Source organism: Brachypodium distachyon, chromosome 5 (genome assembly GCF_000005505.3).
Source record: "Brachypodium distachyon strain Bd21 chromosome 5, Brachypodium_distachyon_v3.0, whole genome shotgun sequence".
Classification (NCBI taxonomy): domain Eukaryota; kingdom Viridiplantae; phylum Streptophyta; class Magnoliopsida; order Poales; family Poaceae; genus Brachypodium; species Brachypodium distachyon.
Window position 1 is genome coordinate 2,286,717 of NC_016135.3, and position 19,228 is coordinate 2,305,944.

The 19,228-nt window shown below is 44.0% G+C and overlaps 3 protein-coding genes across 3 annotated transcripts; 1 reads left to right on the forward strand and 2 right to left on the reverse strand.

Moving 5' to 3' along the window:
• The first annotated feature begins 4,676 nt into the window (after positions 1–4,676).
• On the forward strand, positions 4,677–6,650 carry LOC104585497. Its single transcript, XM_024455722.1, has one exon. It carries the CDS (start codon positions 4,677–4,679, stop codon positions 6,414–6,416), a length of 1,740 nt encoding a protein of 579 aa, XP_024311490.1. The 3' UTR covers positions 6,417–6,650.
• A 209-nt stretch (positions 6,651–6,859) lies between these two features.
• Positions 6,860–9,799, reverse strand: LOC100827438 (UNC93-like protein 1). The gene is made up of 2 exons (XM_003580704.4): positions 8,489–9,799; positions 6,860–7,287 (listed from the first exon to the last, which is right to left on the reverse strand). The coding sequence occupies exons 1-2, from the start codon at positions 9,679–9,681 to the stop codon at positions 7,047–7,049; spliced, it is 1,434 nt and encodes a 477-aa protein (XP_003580752.1). The 5' UTR covers positions 9,682–9,799; the 3' UTR covers positions 6,860–7,046.
• A 1,905-nt stretch (positions 9,800–11,704) lies between these two features.
• Positions 11,705–17,430, reverse strand: LOC100829558 (UMP-CMP kinase 2). Its single transcript, XM_003580711.4, has 9 exons — positions 17,238–17,430; positions 16,953–16,997; positions 16,815–16,854; positions 16,554–16,671; positions 16,311–16,467; positions 13,959–14,039; positions 13,397–13,504; positions 12,839–12,903; positions 11,705–12,037 (listed from the first exon to the last, which is right to left on the reverse strand). The coding sequence occupies exons 1-9, from the start codon at positions 17,349–17,351 to the stop codon at positions 12,031–12,033; spliced, it is 735 nt and encodes a 244-aa protein (XP_003580759.1). The 5' UTR covers positions 17,352–17,430; the 3' UTR covers positions 11,705–12,030.
• Between the last annotated feature and the right edge of the window lie 1,798 nt (positions 17,431–19,228).

Below are 19,228 nucleotides of genomic sequence, written 5' to 3' on the forward strand. Positions count from 1 at the left end.
TTTAATAGCATCTGCAGATCTTACGTTCTTTTTCCAAGCCGTGGAGACAATTCCCTGAATTTCATTATTTTTCAACCAGAAACTCTCAAATCTAAACCCCTTGAACCTCTTGAGTTGCATTTTTGACAGGAGCAAGGGGCAGTGGTCTGACACTGCAGTCGATATTGGGGAGAGTTGATACTGAGGAAATTAATATTGGGTAGATTTATATACTGTCCCTTTCAATCCTCAACAACTATCAGGACTATGAATAAACAAGCAATATGACAAAAATCTAATATGACCAAAACAACTATAAATAAACAAGCAATATATGCTACTTTAAAGATCTACATACATAGCAATGCATGTGAGAAAAATCTGCAAACTTCACAGACATAGCATACGCATGTATAATTTTTTTTTAGAGAAAAGTATTTTTTTCGTCCTCAATTTGTCGGAAAGTTCATTTCTCGTCCCTCAAAAACAATTAGTACTGTTTTTATCTCTCAACTTTCAAAACCGGACACTTTTAGTCCTTAAGGCTATCCGAAGCGGTTTGTCCCACATGCCCGGTTTGCACTTAATCCCGTGACCGCCGAGGCTGTTGAAATTGGCCATCGTCGTGCTCTGGATCTCGTCCAGGCACTGGTTGTACTTCTCCTCCATCTGCATCATCCATATCTTGATTGGAAAAAAAATAAGTGAAAAAAAACTATGCGAAAACTAGACAGGTGGCTAGGAAAACCACATCGGATGGACCGAGTGACTAAAAGTGTCCGGTTTTGAAAATTGAGGGACGAAAAAATACGAATTTTTTTTTGAAGGACGAAAAGCGAACTTTCCGACAAGTTGAGGGACGAAAAAAATACTTTTCTCTTTTTTTTTAACTATTTGAATGTGACCTGAATTTGCATAAGTTAAAATGTAGTTTAAGTTCTGGCTATCGGATTTTAAAATCTGATTCCACCATAGGGTTATTAAGAACAAACGGAAACTTTTCTATGTTCAAATCAAAGTCATTCGATGGCTAGAGCGGCAGAGCCAGGTCGGAAGGTTTATGCCGGTGGCAGCTCCGATTGGCTTATGCGCGGCCAACGACATCAATCAAAGGAAAGGGAATGGAGGTATGCTGGTTCGTTCGAGGGGAGTCTACAGGCGAGAGCAATTGAACGGAGACTCACCCGAGGCGAAGAAATCACGAATCACGATGGACGGCCAAATTCGTCGAGCGTGGTCGTCCGCTCGGGCCGCAAGAGTGGGCGCAGCATTCTTGACGTCGTCATGGTGCATCCTTGCGCGAGGGTACGGCCAGCGGCGTCCCGGCCGGTTCGCTGGAATCGGCCGGCGGCGATACGGCTGCTGTGGCATAGCTTCGGGGCACGGCATCGGTTGCTCGCACCATCTTGTTCACGAGGCATGTGATGGTTACGAGATTCATTGGATGGGAGGAATTGTCCGGAGGTGCCCATATGCGGCAGCTTGGCGAGGTTTTGGCAATGGCGGATAGCGGGGAGAACGGCAACGGTACGGGATTTGGAGTAGGTTTCCAGTCGAATTAGGAGATGCGTGTAATAGAGGTTGTCAAGGGACTCAAGATGACGCGTTCGGAATCGGGTTTTGCAGCGGCGGCGGCGGTTCCCGGAAACGGGTTGGAGTTTCTGGCGCTGGAGGAAGAAGATGATCGATCGGGTGCTGGGCTGGGAGTACGTAGATGGGCCAGGAAGAGGGTGGCCGAGAGGGAGAGATGGGCTTCAGCCTAGTGATGGGAAGCCATATGGGCTGGTAGGAGGAGGCCCCCAGGCGGAAAGGAAGAAAGAGAGAAGGTAGTTGGGCTGAACCCAAACAGATCAACTGAAAAAGAAGAAAGGCCTTTTCTTTTCACGGAGAGCTACAAAATCAAATAAAATTTAATTAAACACTAAATCAATTTCTGAAGATACCAGTAAAATTAAGACATGCATATTTGAATATGAATGGCTCAAATAAAACATGAAAAATCCAGTATGTAAAACTCAAATTTAAATTTTAGTTGGTTACACAGTAGAAATTTTTCAATTAAGCTCACATTTCCTCGTGATTCATTGCCCGAGTTCCATTAACTTATCAGTGTGAGTAGAGCTGCATACCCTTTGACCCTTCTTAGTTCAAACAAATGAGCTAGTTTTTCAAAAAGTTGTGTCACTTTAAATTTTTAGTTCATTTGTTTGAACTAAGAAGGGTCAAAGGGTACGTGAGGATCAAAAATTTGCAGCTCTAGATGTGAGTAGAAAACAAAAGATATCCATTCTTTGGTTAAAGTTGCGGGTCCTATGGGAGACGCACTTGTGCTTGTTAAAGCGTCGGCAACCGCTATGCTTGAAGATGAACATCCAGATTTTGGATCGCTGCCTTGTACTGATCGACTCCAAGGCGAAGGAGGTTTCCCCAACTATGTCGGTTAAGAAAAATCGAACATCTGTTTTGACAGGCCCGGCAACCTTGCAGGCTTCGGAGCTGATGACTAAACGGAGTTTGCATGTAGTTCTCTTTTGTGCTGTTTCAGGGTTTGTAAGCTTGTCGAGAAGTTTCATTTCCATTAGCTGTTTCTCCGATCCTAAATTATTGCCGTCGTGTTAGTTTAAATTTGTACTAAAGCAACGACAACAATTTAGGATCGGACGGAGTATGTTCTAGTATCGTCTTTCTTCGGTCTGATAAACCATTTGGATCAGGTCTGTAGTAAATGTTTGAGCAACTCACGCTGACAGAGTAAGTTTTGTTTCGGGTGGAACAGAGCTGGGCAAGATGCCTGTTGATCTTAAAAAAGCTTCTAATAATTGGTAAAAAGAACTGCAGCCAATGCCCATGCCATGCCCACTACTAACATGGACTTCGAAGGGTGTGAAAAATGTACCATGAACCCCATAATTAATTCTGATTAGTGGAAATCAACACCAATTGCACCATAGAGTTAGCTCTAGTGCGAAATTTTGAAGAAGTGCTGCCAAATCCAGCGGGCAGCCAAGTCGAGGAGCAAGCGGTACTAGTTGACTTGACTCCAGATCTAAGGTATACTCTCCTTAACAGCTACACCCCCAGTTTAGTCCAGGCTTACACTCGCGTTCATAATCAAACACACTTACGTTCTTCCGTCCATGGATCCTGGAGTGCCGCACCAGCAAGATGCCATGAACATGACGAAGGCACTGGAGGCCTTGTCCCCCTACCTAGACACTCCGCGGCGGACAGTCGTCCAGATCGAATCCTTGGTGGTTTCGGTAGTCGGATTGCTGTTCCTTCAACTCATGCTCGGCCCCTGGCGCCGGCGGTCGGGCCACTGGTCCTTGCAAGGTATCCTGTGGCTGGCTTTCACGGCCTCCTTCCCTTTGATCTCTTACATGCTAATCATGGATACGACCATTAGAATCTTAATTGTTGGTGTATCTAATAACAATTATAATCAGGTGAATTCAATTACAAAATGTTTTCAATATGTTACTTGCAAAGAGGCGGAGCTACTATCTTGTGTAATCTTATTATGTAGGTATCTTATTAAACTTTACAAGTTCAAAGTGAAGATGAAGTGTGATAGCCTGCAAAGGAAGATTCAAAGTGAAGCCTATCAAGTCTACTTTCTAACAAATCAAACGGCACATGATTTGGAACTTGCTAGAGAAAGATATCATGAATTAAAGTTGAATCCGATTCGGGTCCGAAATGTTAGGAGACCCGAATTTGTTTTAATCACCCAGGCCGCATACGGAGTCCAAATCAAGCAAACAAGCACTTATTGGAAAGGTAATTACAAGACCTTTCCAACGGATCTGGCCCCATCAAGAGAATTGACTCGTGCTGACCGTGGCGGACAAAACAAGCGGACGGATCTGTTTTTCTGTTTCCTAAAGAGTTGTAGTTTGTTAGGAAAGTTAGAGATAGAGTTGGATTTTGGCCTCCTTACTCAAGGTGGACGAAAATATCTCTCCCTCCTCCTTTATATACCCCATGAGCCCCCCTAAGGAGCCTGTGGTTTTGATTAGATAAAGTTTAGCCATCTTTGCTACTTTCGTGTAATCGCATGTGTCGGTTAGACCACCTGTTTTACCGTCGTCAAGACTCTAACTTATCATCTCGTTGAGACATTGGTTTGATATAGTATATTCGCAATTTTAGATTGTATCCGCTATTTATCTTGTTCTTACTTGTTCTTCGATTGCTTGCAGGAACAAAGACCTTCGTGGTCAGGTTGATCGTGCCCCCGCGTGATCAGTAACTCTCTGGAGTTGGTGTATCGATTGCTAAGGCGCTGTCTCCTAGGCTGTAGTCGGATCGTCAACGTCATCTCCTATCCAAATCGAGAGTTGTCAATCTCATCGAAAGATCGGGTCACCCCGCACCCGCATCACAGATGGTGTCCTCTCCCGTGAAGAACGTCCTCTATCCTTTATGGGCCATTAGCCTCTTTTGGGCTGTCGGATGCACCAACACCATGACGGCCTATAGCCTTGAAGACAGCAAGCAGTGGAAGCGGTACAGCTTTGAGCTCCTTCAGTATTCCATCTATGTAGGCTTTATACTGGTTCTGCTTACACCTGGTTCAATGACTGACTTCCGCGTGCGTCGAGAGAGGACTTTTGCACAGCTTCATGTCCTCCCTCTTATGTGTTTTCTTATTTTCCTAGTAATTGTGGTGTTCGTGACAAATGTGGTCAGAATGGATGGTCACCAATTCTAACCCCAGCAAATTAGTGGCCGACTACATGCGGGTCCAGATGGAGGAAAGAGGTGCTGATCAGGGCCACAATGAGCCATTCGATTTCGATCCCATCACGATGAAGGGCTACAGATACCTCTTCTGGCCTAGACCCAGACATGATCTGCTCCTTACAGGAGAAAATGTCAAACTTGAGGATGGGGCCATAACCATCAAGGAAATATGGGACATGACATTCGATGACAGCTTGCTCAAAACAACTCAAGGTGCCTCCTCAAAACTTAAAAATGTATGCCTCTCGTTTGCTCTGTCTTATTTGCTGCGAAGGCGCTTCTTCGGGATGGATTGTGCTGAAGCCGGATTTCCAGAGACCCGCAAGTTTGTACTTATGGGTTTGCTTGCCGAAGAAGATCAAGCCAACCATTACTCCAAAGGATTTCAAATTATCGAGGTAGAACTGGGTTTCCTCTACGACTTCTTCTTCACAAAGTATGCAACTCTCTCTGAGAGCGAGTTTTCCTTCCTGATTATGGCTCTTCTCAAATTAATCCTCACATGTTCCTATGGACTAGTAATGCTCCGATATTTCCCCACTATAAAGATACTTGACCCTATAATCGAGGTTGGCACAAGAAGGGTTGATGTTATCATCACAGTCCTGATTATGGCAGCCCTCCTTCTATTTGAAGCACTTCAACTTATACTATATTTGACATCAGACTGGGCCACCGTTTCACTAGTTTGGAAATATACCAAAGGAGATAAGTACAGTCGCATCCTTTCCATCTTCCAACTTATACTATATTTGACATCTGCCAAGATCAACTGGTCTGGATATTGGCAAAATAAGATGGGCCAGTCATCTCTGATTGAATGTTGCTTCCGTGCCCAACCGTTTTATATGAAAGCTTTGAAATTTACCACAGTTGTTCTTCCAGATTTCTACATGACAATGCCATCTCTTCAATCTTGGGTATTTTCAAAGAAGAAATTCCAAGAGGTTCCTGCTTTGGTCTGGAACGAGATAGTTTCCTGCTTGCGGAAGCAGAGCAGCGGTGGTCCTCTAACTAATGGAGAAGCAGCATTGCATCTCAATGATGATGTCCATGGAGAATTCTCCCAGACTCTAAGGAATAGCCAGACAGTGGTCATGCTCCTTTGGCACATCGCAACAGAGTACTGCAGCATGGCATCTTCCCATGATCAGGAGGCAGATATCGAGAGTGGTCCACTGCCAGACCTGAAAATGCAGATAGAGAACTACAAGCAAGTTGCCGTCACCTTATCCCGATATTGTGCCTACTTGATATCCTTTGTTCCAGAACTGCTTCCTGGGAACTCTGCAGATATATTTTATGTCTTCAACGACATGCTATTGGAAGGGCGTCGTGTGCTGCCTCAAGGCAAGCCGAGCAGGGATGAATTGCTCAAGGTCATCACCGACTCTGAGAGCAGCAGCAGCAGCGGTGGCAGCAACGGCAACGGCGACGACAACACCACCACCAACAACAACAACAATGAAGATAGCATCTTCATCAAGGGCTTGAAGCTAGGGAGGGATCTGGAGAAGAAAGATGTTCTCGGTCGCTGGAAGCTGATGGCAGAATTCTGGGCCGAGACCATCGTCTACATTGCGCCATCGGACAATGTTGCGGCGCACATGGAACGCCTTGCGCAAGGAGGTGAATTCCTTACTCATATCTGGGCTCTCCTCACACACGCGGGGATCCTCAAACGTGACTAGTAGCAAACCCCAGAAGATCTTGTGTACGTGCTCTGTGTGCTTAGTTTCTGCACTTGTATGTTCTCCTTGTTGTCGTATCACTGTGCCAACAAGTGTGTTCATTTTGATCCGGTTTTACCTGTCGTATGTTTGTATCAATCAGTTGTGATATGTCTGTCCATCTGTAATGAATGTGTGCTTATCTGAAAGACTTTATTGTTCAGTGAAGTTGGTTATTAGAAATTCAGCCTGTTTTTAACACTTGTTCACCATGTTTCAACTCTCGTTTTTTGTTATTGAGTTTTCTTTTCATTTTTCGTGGAAAAGGCAGCCGCCTTACAATTCAACTAGATACAAAAGGAAAGTGAAAATTATGGCAAAACAGAATGAAAAATAAATCAGGCAACAAAGTTGGAAGTGCCACTGGGAGGGCCCTCAACTGAACTGAAGACAAAAGGAGAACAGAGGAAAAATCACATGAGAACAGAGGAAAAATCACATGGGTAATTAAGCACAACACAAGATTGCACTTTGAGTACTTGTTCATTCACCACCGACCTAAACCAATGACCAATGTACCTGCCTGATAAGTTTCTAGATACCGCGCTGAAGACGAACACACGGAATGACTGTAATGACCTCTATTTACCCTCAATGGAAGCTTGTTGGCGCAGCCATTTTGGTATCTTTCTCTTTGCCATCCTCCACGTTGGAGACCGAGTTGTCGTCGTCCTTCACAGCCAAGAACACCAAAAGCGCGAGCAATGGGTAGCTGATGGTGGTGAGCCCCCAGTTCACGATCAGCTGCGACAGCAGGGATCTCTTGTGGGTATCGACTTGCCATGCCACAGCTGCTCCTGCGCTCTGCACTCCTTTGTAGAAACCAACATATCTGCAGAAAATTGGGAAATCTATTCAGAGAAGGGTTTTGTTTCACGCCAAATGCATGCCAAGGAGATGGAACCCCCCTTCCATTTTGCAGGAAATTAAATTATGTGTTTTAGTGTGTTGGTCCGCCTCCGGCATCTTTTTAAGCAAATTATGGCTGTGTGTATCGTGTGATGATGCAGAGGCAAGAGACTGACCGTCTCCGTTACGTGGAAAAATACAATACAAAGTGTCTTGGGTTTTCTCCCTTCCCCACCCATCTTTGGTCATCTTTTCTGCATGTGCATATGCCAAGCAGGGCAGGCACCATGCCTTGTATTTCAAAGAATTAACAAATGCAGGATACAACAAATTAAGAATGATGGAGTATAAGACTGTTGAGAAAATGTTACAGTACAGACCAAGGCTTCAACCATTCGTTTTTTAAGACTAGCATTTAGAGAGCAATATTGTGTGGTTATTTTAAAGGAAAAGGTAGCTGGATAAGAATCTTTATCCAACACAACCTATCCAGTATCGAATTTATTGTTGTAAGCATATTTCTATCAACAGCATCAGCTTTTCTCATGCATTAACTTGGAAAAGAATTCCGGATAAACATCAGGTTTCAGGCAGCAAACATTACTCTGACACCTAAGTTCTAATAGGGGAAAGAGTGAGCCTGAAGTGGTGTTTCCTTCTTGCAATTAACGTCTGAAAGGGGGCAGCATCCAAACTCTAGGCATATGGAGCATGGGTATCCATGGAGCATATATTGAACAGGCCATCGCAATCATCTTTTTTCATATCTTAAATAGTATCTGCCGTGTGGGTGATGAGCCAAAGATTTTCAACTCCCTATACGTACTCCATACTATGAAAAGATCACCCCCTTTCGACGTTGACGATTCAGATGACATGTTACGTCCGTGGACCCTCCCAAATTTATCTTGTATTTTATCAGTTGTTAGACTTTCCAGGGCACAATCTGCTGCTACCACAGAACATGGAACTTGAGCAGAGTGAGAACCCATCAGAAAAGCTTAAATATGTTCTTTCATCAAAAACAGTGGCTTAATTATTGCTTCTAATCAGCTTTAGAATGATATATGTTGATATGGGAAAAAGAGAGTAATAACTGAATTGGTGCCAAACCAAAATCAGTGAGTATTTAATACCACAACAGCAACAAAAGTCTGTGAGTAATTCTAATTCAGGAGTAGTACCTGCTGAGGATCTGTGAGTCGTTGGCGAGCGCGCCGATGATCCAGTAGATGAGGCTCTGGAACATGGCGTCGAGCAATCCGTAGCTGAAGTAGAGCAGGAAAGGCCCTGCATATCGGCTGCCCTCCTTGAAATCGATCTTATTCGGAAACGTGCCATCCAGGTACCTGAGCTGGTTGGCCAGGCCGCCCGCCCAAATCGCCGTGCCCAGCACGGCCACGGCGGCGACCCCGATGAGCCCCCTCTTCCTCCGGCTGGAGAAGCCGAAGTCGAGGAAGTATCCAATTCCGGCGGAGCCGACCATCTGCGCGCCCCAGTAGAAGACATTGTTGAGCCCCTTGGTCCTGAGGGTGAAGAGGAGGCCGTTGACGTTGTTGAACTGGTAGGTGTAGAAGAAATTGCTGGCCCAGGCGGCGGGGAGCACGAGCAGCATCCTCCAGTTGGTGAAGAGCTTGAGGATCTCCCAGCCCTCGGTGGAGACGGAGGAGTATGTCACACTGGTGGCCCGGGTGCCGTCGTCGCGGACGATTTTGGACGGGGGCAGCACGAGGAAGGTGAGCCCGGCGCCCACGAGCATGAAGGCCATGAAGGCGATGTAGGTGGCGTCGTTGACGTTGGCGGCGTCGGCGCGCCGGTTGTAGTTGAAGGAGAAGGGGAGGAGGCCGCCGAGGACGCCGCCGAGGTTGAAGAGGCACCAGAAGAGGGAGATGTAGCTGCCCCGGCGGTTGGGCGGCGGGTAGGAGGTCATGATCGCGCCCTGCGCCGCCCAGAGTAGGCCGGCGCCGGCGCCGAGGAAAGCGCCGGCGGTGACGGGGAAGACCTGGGAATTGCGGCGGTGGTTGTAGTAGAGGAAGGAGGCGGCGTAGAGCGGGTAGGTGAGGGAGCCGAGGAGGAGCGTGGTGCGCGGGCCGAGCAGGTTGTGGGCGCCGCCGCCGAGGATGCCGAAGACGGAGAAGCAGGCGTAGAGCGCCGTGTTGGCGTTGTCGGCGGTGGTGTGGTCGAACTGCCCGCCGCCGCCCAGGCCGGAGAGTGCGTTGAACATGCCGGGGCAGCAGAAGCACACCAGGCCCATCAGGGACACCTGGACCAGCGGCGAGTTGTACCGCAGCCCGCGGCGAGGCGGCGGCACCGGCGGCGGCGACTCCGACCCCGCCGGCAGCTCCCGCATGGCCATCTCCTTCCTTCCTTCCTCCATGGGGATGGGGGCGCACCGCGCGGAGTGGGCACGGCAGTTGGTGGTTGGAGTGGCGGAGACGAAGGCGAGGAGGAAGACGGTCAGAGGTGGTGGTATTTATAGATGGGATCTTGCTGGTTTCTTGGTGGGTTTTTGTTTGTTTGGTTTGGGAGCGGAGAAGGAGACATTGGGAAGAAGGAGAAGGCGACATTTGGAGCATCATCAATAAGTGATGATTGATGGCACATCTAAAAATATTACTCTAAATTAATTTAATCAAGTTGCACAATTAATCGAGATTTGGAATTTAATGAGGTAGTACTCTGAACAAAAGTATTTCATCTATTGGTAGTTTAGTAGGTTGAACTAAAAGTTGGACTATGCTGTGTGACCCAAAAATTAGGCGTCGCTCAGAAATTTAGTTTATTTGGTTATTACCCATAACTGAATGGTTATACCCAAAAGACAAACCATATTTATCAAAGTATAATAAAAAAAAGTTTACCAAAAACTGCATAAACCAAACTGAATCAAACTCCGGTTCGGAACAAAACTTGAATCAAACTGAAAAACCGAACACAGCCTGTAGGATGCACTCCCAGATGAACAATAAATTCATTAAAAAAAACTAAAATGTACTCCCTCCGTCTCATATTAAGTGATTTTTTATTACATGTATCTACACGCATTGTACTGTCATAGAGATAAGTTCATATTTAAACAAATTTGAGTCATTTAATACGAGACGGAGGGAGTAAAAGGTTTGAAGGAAATTACATAGTAATATACAATGTTCATGTTTCCTGTATACATGTAAATTTCCATTCAGTTTATCAAGATTGTTACCGTTTCTTCTTTCGATCAGCTATATCGTTGTTACGAGAACACATTGTTCTCGTTGGCTCCGCAGCCAAGCCAGAGTACAGTGAACCTTTTGTAACAGGGCTACGAAAGATGAGCAATATCAAACATACTTAAATGGTAATATTTCTTGATAAACTGAACATTACACCAAATATCTTCAGAGTCAACATCTCGAAGGATGTTCCAATATTCCTTGGTTGGTTACCACAAGGACACAAGGCTCAGATTCTTCAGCTTGGAATTTTGGATTTGCTCGATCGCATGCAGCGCATCACTGTCCTTCCTACTGAATCTCCTTCGTCCGTTGTTTGGAGTAAAAGACACAGGCCAGCTAATCATAAGGGATTCTACCTTTATTGATACACTGTCAGCTAGCTAATTTGTCGTGCAGGCTAGCATTAGGGACTCCTTGACTCGAGATAAACCTTAATTTGCTCCGTTCTACTGGCTCCATTTGACAGGACTTGAGACTTGACATATTCTTTATCGATGCTGTCAGCTAGCTATTTCATCGTGCAGGCTAACATTAGGAGCTCCCCTTTAGTCGAGATAAAACATAATCCGTTCTTTTTTTTCTTTTTGCACATAGCACCATACATCTTCTGCGTTCATGAGAATTTTGGCTTGTGATATCCAACAACACGTGTCGTGCAGGCTACAAGTTTTGCCGCCCAAGTGCCCAGATCGACGTCACCTTAACACTTAATTCTGGGTTGTGAATCTGTGATAGCTGACGTTCCTGGTGACGAATTCCGTTCCACAACGGAGCAATTGTTCAATTTGTGAATTTGTGATAGCTGAGGCTGTCCATCGTTTGGTTTGCTAGGCAAGGATAGAAGCAAGGAAGGACAGGACACACAGGTTTCCTTGATAGATCGAGACCGCTGATGGATGAGGCACATCCCATCATTTTTTGGCCCTTTCTAGCTCCTGCAACAACGAGATGATTTTTGAGGCAGAATTTTGAGATTAGACTTGCGTGCGCGTGCCGGCCGGCCTTGCAGAGTTGCAGTTCCGTGGGGGAGCGTTGAAGCTTCAGATTACATTAAAGGGCCGCCGGTCCAAGAACTGACAAAAACACGCCGGCCGCGGCACGGCTTCATTAAAGCTAATACTCCGGATCAATACTTTATCAGACGCCTGCAGTTCCCATCTCTGAATTCACATAAACATACCCAGCAAACGTCACCAGCCAAGCACGGCAGCATACATCTTCATTATCATACAGTTATATTCTGGTGACAGCAGACATATGTTGTATGGCGTTGGTAAGGCCGGATTTATCATAAGGGTTTTGCCAGAAGAACATAGTGCCGCCCGTCTGCGACAAGAGCCCAAGGTTATAATTTATCATAACAGGTTGAACAATTCCCAAAGTCTTCTGTTTCAAAGGGGGATTGCATATATCGCATATGTACAATTATTATGCTAAATATGTTGAAAGAAAATGTAGAACTTCCGCGAGGCGCAGTTCTCTTGTATGCATGGAAGCTAACAACAGCCTCTTCATAGCCTGCAGATAGGATAAAATTTCAGTTGTTCATTGTTTTGGCCCAAGGTAAGATAAAGTTCACATTTATAGCGATTCAAAATTTTGTGTGGCTGTAGATTAACATCTGCAGCAATTAAATATTGGTCAAATGATTACAACTCTTCATTGCATAATAATAACAAAACATATCTTTATTAAGAATTGGGGCCTAGCGAGTGTTTTTTTTCAACTAAAAGAGTCAACAAACTAGCTACAAGCAAGAGTTCAATGAGCCGACAACGAGCCAAACTAGCGTACTCTCGGACCTCTCTTTCCTTATCCATCAAAGACAAATGCTATTTTGTTCATTTTGCTTGCAACTTCGTCTTTCTTTATTGTAGAGAATAAAAACGGAAGGGATATTAATCAGAAAGTCAAGCTCTTGCTACCTACAAGAAGTACCCTTTTGCTTAGCAAAAGGCCACCCTAGCTAGAAAGCTGAGCTTATAAATTACTAGAAAACAACTCAACATCATATCTCAATTTATGGAAAGTGTGGACACTGCAAATCAGGTAGCATTCAATTCGTAGGATTTAGATATGCTAAACATGTGACTACTGAAAATTATATTCTGAACCAATTTGGTACAAGAGACAATCTGCACGCGATCAGATGATGCAAGACTCTGGCCCCTTTAGGACAGCTGTATGCACATTACAAACTCAATCAACTCATAAAACTAGACCTCCAAATACGTGGCCCTATTATTGGTGAAGAAACACAGCACTATATTCTCTGTTCATCTATTAGAGAAATTCCACATGTCAAACATCAGGATTTACCTTAAGGACGAAAACAGCTTGCGAACTGCTTCAAAGATTTCATCTTCAGTTCCAGTTGCATTTATCTGCATGCAGTTGAACATTAGACATTCTAAAGACCATCGATGTGATATACAGAACATTTTCCAATGATATATCCATGGTTTATATCCCTTTAAAGAGAATAGCAATGTCCCCCAAAGGAACCAAACAAGCATAGTACAATCACACATCTAGAATCAAATCAATCAGTAGGTTCTTACAATTATAGGAATTCAAAACAGGAGGGAATCCTATGATTTTTTTTAACAATCCATCCATCTATACTCTATTAACACTATGTTCTGCAATACATACTGAGATTTACAAAAAGTCAAGAGAATGAAGGGGCATAGTGAAGCTTCAGGTCAATTTCTACAGCAAAAGGAAAGGGCAAGGTAATGGAAATTGAAAGTAAAAAAGACTCTGTTTCTACTACCTGGTATGGAAATAGGGCAAAAACCTCATGCCATAAAGAAAAAGGTAAAAGAAGTGAACCTATGTGGGAGTGGGAGGCTCTGTGCAAAACAAACAGATTACCTTGTGAGCTTTCCCCCTTGAAGAGTAGTACTCAACAACAGGAATATTCAAACTCTCAAACACTTTTAGACGCTTCTTGATTGTCTCAATGTTATCATCAACTCGTCCCTAAAACGCATTGATGAGAAGCAAAAAATGACATAAGTACAGTAATAGAAACCAATACACTTTAGGGTAAACCCCACTAGAGTAATGCATGTATTGGAAAATTTACATTCGTCAACCTGCCATTTTTGCTCTATACAATTTATGGAATTTGGCTTACTAAACTAATGAAGTTGGTGTTTCTTCTCTTCGATTTAAATGATATATAAAGACAAAAACTATTTGTGGCAACTAGAAAGGTTTTATACTGTCCTTTCGGAATGCTATGTTTCATGTCCTTAAAGAGAGAGGGAGTTAGCAGATGACTGTCAAAGCTGAAGTAATGGGAGTGAAATTGAAATCTTAAAAAAATCACATATCGACTAAATTTCGATTAATCACATATGGATTACAATTTTGATATAGTGCATATATGTATCTTGTGCTCTTTACCCCAGAAGCTAGTATAATCACCAACCTGGTTACGGCCTAGGAGACGTTTAACCATCTCATCCTCAGGACAGTCGAAGAATATCACAAGGTCTGGTTCAGTTCCTGTCTGAAATTAATAGAAAAGTGATTCATCAAAATATCAGGACAGGAATCATGCAATCTGCATTTTTATTTTTTTTGAGAAAACGCAAAAGCTTTGCGTCTCAATGCATGGATAGATAAGAGTACTCGATAGATAAGAAAAAGTTATGTACAAGGTCGCGAAGGACCACACCCAATTACAACATGACGCGCCTAACTAGGATCCGAAGGCAACAGCGTTCCCAGACCCACAGCTCCCGCCCTAGACCACTGCCGAGCCTCCACCTTGATGTTGAGGGGAGCGTTGTCGAAGACTGCAGCGTTGCGGTGTTTCCAGATCGACCAAGCCGTGAGCTTGACCAGCGATGTAGTGCCTTTCCGAGCAGATGAAGGGGAGGATTGGATTGCCCCCTGCCACCAAGCTGCAAATGGGACGCTGACGGTCGGGAGGGGGGGGGGGGGCGCAGGTGGATCGAATCCACAAGAGAACCTCATGCCAGAGGGAGCGGGAGAATGGGCAGTCGACCATGAGGTGGTTCATGGTCTCCAAGGACTGGTCGCACAGCAAACATTTAGGGGCATGCGGCAGCCCGTGGCATGCCCTTCGGTCAGGCATCCAGCAGCGGTCTTGGCGAGCCAACCACAAAAAGAACTTGACACGAGGAGGGGCCCAAGACTTCCAGTTCAGCTTCCATGTGTCAGAGGTTATCCCTCCCAGAAAGAGGGTCTGTTACACGACCTGGAAGACTACTGTCATGCTAGTGTGTTTACGCGGGATTGCATGTCGTCTGGTAACACGACATGCAATCTGCATTTATATGGTTAGCAATTAGTGACTGGACAACAATTAAAATATCTCAATTGTCATGCCAGTGTGTTTACGCAACCACAGCACACATTGTCTTCCATATAAATAATACTAATACAAGTTGATGTTATGCAACCTTACCCCAAGAAGCAACACAAACATTAACTGGATTACTGCATAAAACCTAAAAACATGCATCACTCTCGAGCAGGAGAGTTATCCCTTCATCTGTTATTACAAGCACAAGGCCCGTGCCTTGCTACGGATTTTCAGAAATTATACACTACATATTTACAAATGTATTCCATCATTTATGGATCAAATTAGGTCATATATAATTGCTCTTAATTCAATTCTAATTATTCATGCAAAATCAAACAACAGGTAGGAGTTAGAGGGTGGACGGACTGCCGCCACCAATTGACATCTTTATAATCGTAAAGATAGTTGCTCTTAATACAATTCTAATTGTTCATGCAAAATCAAGAAAAGGGTAGGAGTCAGAGGGTGCAGTATTCTTAATTGTTGGATATACACATACAGTTCCCATCGAAAGCTCTACAAAAAATGAAAAGCCTACCTATTGGTGGCCTTTCAAAAAAATGAACCTAAACTGATGAGCAGCATGGACCTATCATCACACTCTGTACCATCTCAATCTACTATATAATAGAAGCACAATACAGGGTTCCTTCGAGGCAAAGCACCATGTTGACCCACATCACCTAAATTATTTTTACATTTGGATCTGTAATTTATGGCTAGGATTTAATGAGATTGGAAGGTGTATAATCATGTAAACCTAGATCTTTATTGATGGAGTACACTAAATCTAATCCTTGATCATGCGGGCTCTTTGTAAAAGAAACATGACTTATGGAAGTGCCTCACGTCGCCTGCACTAGCCCCCACTGCAAATATCATAATTGAATCTAAGGATAACTAGTTCCGCGCACAGCATGCATGAGATCCAATCCGTCTTACACAACATGGCCGGAAGGGGTAGGCATTGGTATTTCTTCTGATTGATCTATCTATCACTATAACCCCCAGATTTTGCGCTTAATGCTTTAATTCATATTTTCTTTCTTAGTACTGTGCGGATGAGACCTCCAATCAACACCAACACCGTGGTGGAGCAATATAGGTGTGTGTTGATCAATGCTATGTTGACAATATGCATGAAATCTGTATATGCCATGTGCAATTTTGGTATTAATTAACTCAAGGCCAAGTTGTTTAATTGATCGTTTCCATGGTGCTCTATATGTCACATTCTATATCTCCATAATAATTACTCCCATCATCTTCAAAGAACTCACTGTTTGACTTATGTGAAGCCGGGCTTTCGTTATTTTGAGAAATCAATTATGTGTTTTGAATGTTTATATGTGATATACAAAAATTATGTGTAGATTTATCTCAAGCAGTACGCTAGTTAATAGAAAAACATAGACCAGTAATGCAATAGTCAAGCAGAAAACTTACTATCTTTTCAAAGGCAATTCTGTTTTCCTCACACCTTGGGAAACCATCAATAAGAACCCTTTTAGCAGTGGTTGATTCGATTGCTTTTCTGATCAGTTCAACAGTTATCTCTGATGGAACAATCCTCCCTTCCTTTATTATCTCTAGGATTAACTCCCTGACAAGTGCCATGCAAACTGACGGATCAATTCATCGAACACCATCATAGGGCTACCAGAGGATAGGATTTGAAAAATAAATTACCCTTTATCAGTACCAGAAGAAATTTCATTCCGCAGAAGATCGCCAGCACTCACATGAGCAAATCCAAAATCTGAAGCAATCCTAGTACATTGTGTTCCTTTCCCACTCCCAGGTCCCCCTATATGCAGGATCTTGATTAGTCATGTGTGAAGTTGGAGCACTACAACACAATCCGACTTCAGATAACACCGATTATCATTGGGAAAAGGGACCCTCAATTAACTCTACACAAGATTTGTATGTAAAAATAGGTTAAAGTACCTAAGATGAAAGCAATGAACGGCCTGCCACCATCACTTCCCTAGAGCATGAAGAGAGGGTACAATGCTAGTTAATCACAAGCAGTCTGCAGAGATGCAATGGTGACAAATACAAATGCAGGTTTGGGAACAAACATACAGCTTGGGACGCGAATAGCCTGAGCAGGCTCAGAGCAAGTGGTTTCTGCAAGCACAATATTCAAGTCGGTAAGCATCAAGAGAACACAGGATTGTGAATCGCACTGGAGCAAGGTAGCACACATGGCAGACGGCATCAGATAAAATGAACGCGCCATTTCGATCCCCCACAGATAAAAGAATTGCAGGGATCACCAAGGGGCGCGGATTCGGTTATGCCAGGGGGTGCTGACTGTGCGCCCGACGAAATGCGCGGGAGCAAAGATAAAGGGGAATATGGAATTACCTCATTGGGGGTGGGGATGAGGTGGTGGTGGTGCTGCTGGTAGGAGGAAGAGGAGGAAGGGGTGGAGGAGGAAGGAGATCGGAGAAGAAGAGCGCCCAGCCGACGCCTCCACATCTCGGATGCGCGCGTGCTCCCCTGCTCCCTTCCCCTGCTTCTCGTCTTTGTCTGTTTGTGCAGTTCGGGGGCAGCCTCGGCAATTGATTGATTAACTCGGAGAAAAAAAAACTCGGATCGGCAAGGTTTCGTTGCACCCTAAATTACTCGCTCACGTCCGTGTCAGATTCTGTATAACTTGGTAACTAAATCTTAGACATTTATTATGGATCTGATGGATATTCGTAAAACACCTTTTTGACCATTTGTATTTTGTCAAATGCTGCCTCAGTTCGAAAGGTCCGCGTGTGTTCCTAGGTCATCAATTTGACCAAGTAATATCTACTCCCTCTATTTCATAATTCTTGTCGAAATATTACATGTATCTAGACACTTTTTAGAAATAGATACATCCATTTTTGGACAAATTTGAGACAAAAATTATGAAACGGAGGGAGTATTATATTGCAAAGAAAATATCTTCTAGTTTGGTCACCCTATGAATTTTTTGGCGATACTTTCGCCGTCCCGAAATAAGCAAGTCAATTATTTTGGGACGGAGGGAGTATATCATTTGGTCATATAAAGTGTGTATCGTCAATTAAGTTGGTTACTTAAGGACACGCACATGACTTTTAAGTCCGAACGGAGGGAGTAACGGTATTCCAAAACAGGATATTTTGAAGAAAGCTTCGGCCCGCATCTTAACGAGGGGCGACATGGATGGCGAACCCTAGCTCTCTCACTTCCTTCACTCCCCCTACCACCGCTGGGGAAAGTTTGTGCCGCGGACTACAGCAACAGGGTTCCTTCCTTGAAATAGCTGCCTAGGGGTGACGACGGATGTCTCCAAAGAGATCCAGTGGGGTGTCACAACCACGGCGACGCTTCTGGCGCATGTTGCCTCTCTTGCAATGGCCGTGGTTCTATCAGGTCGAGCAACACCTAGACAATGTGCGGTCCCCTGGTGGTGACGCGGGTGGTTGTTGTTCAACCTCGACTTGGTGGAGTGTGGAGTTTAGATGCTGGGGCGGCACGAGAGTGAGAGCTGCTTAGTTATGCGGGTGGGGCCCGTAGTTCACGTGTTGGCTGGCTTCCAAGGTCGTGAGGACAGTGTGGTGCCTAGCGAGGGACATACGGTGATGGCAGTATGGCGGTCGTTTTCATCAGCTGGCTATGCTCTCATTGGGACTTGATCTGGAAACCACCCATGCCAAGTCTGAGACTTGAACCGGGTAGGTTGGTTTCACCGTAAGAAATCAACCACCTGAGCTATGCCACTACTATATATTTTTTTGTTTTGAAGAACCCTTTCTCTTTTTATTTGAGAGGAAACATCGACTATTGGGCTAGAGTCGCTAGACTATATATATACTAGGTGATTCCCCACGCGTTGCTGCGGAAAATTCTATTCGCATATTTGCACATGATGTTACGAACATATGATAATAAAATGATCAAATGCAAAAAATATATGAATATTGTAGAACCAACGACTTTATCATCCAAAAAACGTATGCAACAAAAATAATTTTTGATATACATGAATATTAACTATTTCGCAAAAATAATAATAATAAAGCTTCAGGAACCTGAATATTCACAATTCTTAGAAATATGGACATAAATATCAAGAAAATATGCGTACTCGGTGAAATATTTAAGTGAAATTAAGTCTTAGGTGCTAAAAAATTGAATTGTAGAAGATGCCACTAAAATGAATTGTTTATGGGTTGCATGATGTATGATGTGGAAGGTGACGTGGACATCTTGCATGTTTAGCTTGCAAACGTTAAATGCACCTTAGCGAGGATTAACTTTATAGATTATTATATAGATATATATCAATTTTTTTTGAGAAATCATGCAGCTTTATTAACTCAAAATAACATTAGGGA

Excerpts from the sequence above, each read along its gene's own strand:
- LOC104585497 (XM_024455722.1), top strand. The coding sequence starts at position 4,677 with ATGGTCACCAATTCTAACCCCAGCAAATTAGTGGCCGACTACATGCGG.
- LOC100827438 (XM_003580704.4), bottom strand. The coding sequence starts at position 9,681 with ATGGAGGAAGGAAGGAAGGAGATGGCCATGCGGGAGCTGCCGGCGGGG. Across the intron at positions 7,288-8,488 it reads GACTCACAGATCCTCAGCAG|ATATGTTGGTTTCTACAAAG; the intron begins GTACTACTCCTG and ends AATTTTCTGCAG.
- LOC100829558 (XM_003580711.4), bottom strand. The coding sequence starts at position 17,351 with ATGTGGAGGCGTCGGCTGGGCGCTCTTCTTCTCCGATCTCCTTCCTCC. Across the intron at positions 16,998-17,237 it reads TCATCCCCACCCCCAATGAG|AAACCACTTGCTCTGAGCCT; the intron begins GTAATTCCATAT and ends TTGTGCTTGCAG. Across the intron at positions 16,855-16,952 it reads GGCTATTCGCGTCCCAAGCT|GGAAGTGATGGTGGCAGGCC; the intron begins GTATGTTTGTTC and ends TTCATGCTCTAG.